Here is a 6,000-nt window from a genome sequence, read left to right on the forward strand (position 1 = left end):
AAGAAAAGAAGACTGATTCAAGAAATTCTTCAGGTGGCTAGGTGGAGCAGTGAACAGAGCACTGGCCCAGGAGTACCTGAGTTCAAATCCAGCCTCAGACACTTAATAATTACCTAGCTGTGTGGCCTTGGGCAAGACACTTAACCCCATTGCCTAGCAAAAAACTAATAAAAATAAAAATAAACCTAAAAAAAAATTCTTCATATAATTCCCTTTCATACATTCTACTTTCTCATCAAAGTCTACTTTCTGCTATTCTAGTCAAACTGACCCATGTATTGTTCTTTGGAAAGGATGTTCTATGACCCAGGGGCCACCTCCAGTCATGCTGATCTATATCTTGCCACTGGGCCCAGATGATTCCAGAGGAGAGAGGGAGGCTCCTTTGTAGAGCCCTCCCTTACTTAAATCCTATTCACTTGCTAGTCATGTTATCTTGATCATCATTCCTGATATCATGAATCTCTTTAAGAACAAAGGACAAACAGCAACCATCTCTACCTTTACTTGAGTGGTCCCCCATGGCTGAAATCCATTCTTCTCATAGGAACTCTTTCTTCAAAGCATAATTCAGGGGTGGCTAGGTGGGGCAGTGGATAGAGCACCAGCCCTGGAGTCAGGAGTACCTGAGCTCAAATCTGGCCTCAGACACTTAATAATTACCTAGCTATGTGGCCTTGGGCAAGCCACTTAACCCCATTTGCCTTGCTAAAAAAGCCTAAAAAAAAAAAAGCATAATTTAGACCTTTCTGCCAATTACTAATGCTGTCTCCCTCTTGAAATTACTTTGTATTAATTTCCATGTGAACAAGTCATATTATATATGTGGGCAAGATGTATTTCACCCCCATTCCCTCCCCAATTCCCTTTATTGGCAGGGACCATTTTGTGTTTATGTCTTCATACCAGCATCTACCACAGTGCCCTGCAGATAGTATACATTAGATAAATGTTGAATTGATTGACAGTAAAGTGGTTTGCTTACCAAAAATGGCTCCCTGGAAAAGTAATAATTTTACAAATAGACTCCCTTCTCATCTCTCCATTCACAATCTTGTCTTCCTTCAAGGTTCACCTTTTCCATACAGATCCAACCTCTTTAAGCTAAAAGTATTCTTTTACCCTTCAAATTTTCCCCTAGCAAATATATTTCAATATAATTGGTTTCCTTCATTAGTCTAAATATTTTATTTTATGCATATAAAAACATAATTCTAAGAAGGAATGTCTAGCCTTTCCCAGATGTCAAAAGGACCCAGAATTCCCAAAAGATTCAATAACCTTTTGGCATCTTCTTTGATCCTATCATTCCCTGCTTTATGTTAAAATTAACCATTTCTTTTCATATTTCCTCCAGTGGAAGGTGAGCAAGTACTTTAAAGGCAAGAATCATAGATTGATGGTAGATTGAGAGAAAAAAAGGACCCCAGAGATCATCTTGTCCAATCCCTTCATCTTACAGATGAAGACACAAATCCAAGGTTATACAAGGTAGTTACCAGCTGACCCAAGATTCAAATTCTGGTCATCTGATTTTAGTTTTAGGATTGGTACCATACTGTGTCATTTAAAAAAATAAATCTCTTTCTCTTTCTCTCTTTCTCTCTCTCTCTCTCTCTCTCTCTCTCTCTATATATATATATATATATATATATATATATATATGTATGTATGTGTGTAACTCGTACTATGCCTTGTACCTAGGATGTACTCAATCAATACTAAGCTAAATTATAACACAATCTTGGCTTAAAAAATAATACTATAGGGATATCTACTAAGCTACCTAGTTGTTTCAAAATGGTGAGTGAAAAACCATTTTACCACTTTACTTGACCATGAAGGGTGTGTCTGTGTGTGTGTGTGTGTGTGTGTGAGAGAGAGAGAGAGAGAGAGAGAGAGAGAGAGAGAGAGAGAAAGAGAGAGAGAGAGACCCCAACCTACCCATACCTTGGGGTTAAAATTAATGACAGGATTAATCATGTATACTGATTTAAATGCTTGAATGTTTTATTGTTCCAATAATCTTTTGATTCAGGATAGAATAAAAGTTGAAAGGAGTTGCAAAAAATGATGTGATCCTCTTTTTCAATCTTTTCATTTATTCCCACCATAGGTGTTTGAAAAACTGAAGGACCACATGCTGATCCCTGTCACCAATACAGAACTGGAAAAGGTGGATGGACTACTCACGTGTAGTTCAATTTTGATTAACAAAAAGGTAGACTTGTGAGTCCACAGAATCCCCTACTTGTCACTGGCAATAATGTATACGCAAGGCGCCGATGACTCTCTACCCAGTCTTGTTTTGATTGACAATCTACTGTGCCAGATGCTACTAATCTGTGTTTACAAAAGTTGATTCTCATTTCCATTCCTTTTTGTCATTTGCTTCTCTCCCCACCCCAAGTGGTACTTAACCTGTGGATTTGATAGCTGACTATGTTTGGAAACTTTAAGTCTTAACAAACTATTAAAATTTGATTGGAGCAAGGGAAACACTCATCTTAATGACTTACAAAAAATCCTTTGAGATGCCTATATATATTCAGAAGAATGTCTTGGACAGATAATCTCTCTTTTCTATATATCATCCACACATATAGTAATATTCCTAAAGAATTCCTTTTCCTATATTTCTGCTCTCTCTTTAAAATTTCTAGATTTTTGCTCTTTAATAACTTTTGCCTCTTTTTGTATCCCTAACACTTAGTCTTAAATGACCTCATTTTATAGATGAGGAAACTGAGGCCTTCTCTCTTTGTTTTTTTGGTTTGTTTGTTTTTTCTTCATGCCTATCCCTTTCCTCTCACAGCCACCTTGACATTGACTCATCTTGGGCCTCTGGATAGTAAAGCTTTAGCCATTACACCACCATGCAATTCCACGCTGGCCTCAATACAATCTGCCTCACTATTACAACTTCTGCCTTAAGGAATGAGCAAACAGGTTCCTAAGCAGAATCACGACTAAAATCTGGGTGGCAACTTGGGAAAGCATTACTATGCAGGGATGCACCAAGACAGGGCTGGCCCCAGAGATTCAAATTCCAGAAGAGTTAGAGGTCCATACCTAGGCAAGCTGCAACCTAGTCTTCTGATGATAACTCAGATTCCCTACATGAAAATGCAAGTGACTGTGGCAAGTCCAAGCATTAACATGCTAAGGAGAAATGAGGAGAACCAACAAGAGATATCTCGGAAATACTATACTCACTTTGCATCTTTGTGAGGATATTTACATTTGCATGCCCTTGCTTCCTTGAAGGGTACCCCAATACTCCATTGGATATGAGATCTCACTGAAGTGAGTAGTCCCTTACCCAGTGTATAAGCCTCAACCCATTCATTTCTGTCTGTTCCTGTATGATTCTTGTCTATATCCCCCTACAAACTCACTACAGGGGTCCATTTGGCATCCTAAGGAATTCCCTCTCATATGGAAATCCAGATCATTTGGGAGGTATGTTTTTTTTTTAAGTTTAAAAGAAAATTTTATTTTATTTATTCAATTCCTGCTTCTGTTCTTTTTTCTCCCAAGAGACTGTTAAAAAATTAAAAAGCATACTATTCCCCCCACAAAAAAATAACATACAAAAAAGGAATGTGCATGCTAGGGGCATAACTCAAAGAGAACGGATCATCATGTCCTTGACAAAAGAAGTGATTGGGTAGTCCCTACATGGCCAACTTGGACTTGAGACCAGCTCACATAATAGACTATTTTGTTTTCCAGACTTCCATGAATATGTAAGATGGAATTCAATTAAATCCCATTTGTCCTGTAACTCTCAAATTGCACAACCTTCAGATTGACTCAGGCACAAAGGAAAACACTACATTGAAGTAAGAAACCATTGTCTTTTTTCTTCAACTTGAAAAAGTCTGCCCCCACACAGAAGAGAGAAATGCTATTTTCCATAGAATGGTGGCTGGTTTCAACATGCTATCAACTTCCTACTCACCTCTACCTTTCCTGTAGATCTGGGGATGAGAAAAATTCAGAAAACATTTGTTACATTTTTATTCTGTCCAGCTATTTCGTTCTTGCCAACTTACATGTTTTGACTCAATCAGCAAAAAAAGACATATTATTTCACCCTTTCTCATCCTTATTTCCCTCACCCATATGGAACCAACTACAAATACTTTAGCTAGACTATTCAATGGCCCTCTTAATAGGTAGCCAGAAGAACTCAACCTTGATAAACCACTAAGAAAACAAAGACATATCATCTACCACTTAAACTATTTGTCTTTTCTATTTAGCCTAGGAACCAGAGGAAATTTCTCCAAATCCTCATTGCTCAACCTCTTAATTCTTATCATATGCAGACATCTGATCATGTATATCCTGTAAATGAAACATTTGCTGGTCATTGTTTTATTTCAAGTTGTCAGAGGTGAATAATCCCAAATGCAGATCAAAATAGGGAAGTATCATACCAACAAGGGAGAGAATATTGACCATATATGTTGGGGGAGACAAGAAAGAATTTGAAACCAATGGAAATTGTTAAGCCTTTCATGTCAAATGTGACCAGAGACAAAAGAAGGACTGATTTTCAGGGTTCCATATCAAGAAGAAAGAAAGAAAGAAAGAAAGAAAGAAAGAAAGAAAGAAAGGAAGGAAGGGAGAGAGAGAGAGAGAGAGAGAGAGAGAGAAAGAAAGAGAGGAAGAGAGAGAGAAAGGAAGGAAGGAAGAGGGAAGGAAAGAAAGGAGGGAGGGATGGAAGGAAAGGAAGGAAGGAAAGAAGGAAAGAAAGGAAGAAGGAAAGAAAAAGAAAGGAAGAAAACAAGTTTTGTAAGTGTAACTTCTGTTACCTCCATCCATTATCACATTTTGATAACCTTATAACCCTGCATAATTTTAGTCAATTTCAAGGTGAATAGAATTCTTCTCTAAACCAATTTTTCTCCAGAACTTTAGTTTTTTATTATTCTTCTCTTCTCTTCTTTCCTCCTCTCCCTCTATCTCAAGAAATGACTTAAAATTGGGACATCTTTTCCCCAGAGCCTCATCCCAAATTCTTAAATAAACCTCTATATCACACATTACATTTTCCTTTTTTGTAATGCTCTGTGAACTGCCTATTGTAATGTTTAAAACACACACAGAGCATAACAGTATTTCTTTAATACCAGCCACATAACGTCCCCCACAGTGATTGATGGTGAATTTTTAAGGATAAACTGTAACAAAAACTTCCTTTGACACAATCAAGTCAGTGTTTTATTCAAATAATAGAAACTTCAAACAGAATTACTTAACCAGCAAAATCAAATCAAATAAGGGGAATACAAAGAAATGTCTTGATGTCTTCAGAATTTTTTCAATTGTGGCAGGTAATCATAGAAACCAACAAACACAGGTCTATTATCAGTTGTTTTGCTCTTTTTTTATCTACTGTGAACAGAATATTAAGGCTATCTCAGCTCGTAGGAAAAATACTTAGTAGATGAATAATGTAACTTGTATAGAGTTGCACGTAAATCTTTATAATTATTCACCATTTAGTATTGCATTGTTGTACAGCTTGCAAATAGGATTACAATCTGTCTCTAGATGTGGTCAGTCTCTCCTACTGATCATGTTCTTCCAGACAGTATATTGTTAGCCTCTTTTTGTGTGCCAAAATCATAAATATCCTAATCCTTTAGACCAGAGAAATTCTGCACTGATTTTAGTCTCTTGCAATTCCAATCTTCGATGTAAACCAATTATTATGGAATAAAGTGTCCATTGTGCTGCAAATGGGTCTTGGCTTTTCATTTTCAATGGAAAGTGGTTGTGAATCAGGTTCATTCTCAAAGTCATTAAGTGATATCAAAAATCAGGCCAAGGGAGGGGGTTGAATTCTTTAAATTATCCTTTTTAAGGGATATATGCCAAGGGATCTGTGATCTCGTTCAGATGGATATTCTCTTCAGCAATGCAAATCTCAACCTATCCATGCCTGCCATCATGACCCAGATTAGAAATACCTGTACAGAGACTAGG

The 6,000-nt window shown here is 37.1% G+C and overlaps 1 protein-coding gene across 1 annotated transcript in view; it reads left to right on the plus strand.

Moving 5' to 3' along the window:
- DDAH1 (dimethylarginine dimethylaminohydrolase 1) overlaps nt 1–5,773 on the plus strand; it is a 209,174-nt gene extending 203,401 nt beyond the window's left edge. The window contains exon 6 of the mRNA XM_074221772.1: nt 2,117–5,773. Coding sequence (XP_074077873.1) covers nt 2,117–2,233 — 117 coding nt within the window. The 3' untranslated portion in view covers nt 2,234–5,773. The remainder of the gene's footprint in view (nt 1–2,116) is intronic.
- Nucleotides 5,774–6,000: the final 227 nt, after the last annotated feature.

Source organism: Macrotis lagotis, chromosome 2, assembly GCF_037893015.1.
Source record: "Macrotis lagotis isolate mMagLag1 chromosome 2, bilby.v1.9.chrom.fasta, whole genome shotgun sequence".
Taxonomy (NCBI): Eukaryota; Metazoa; Chordata; class Mammalia; order Peramelemorphia; family Peramelidae; genus Macrotis; species Macrotis lagotis.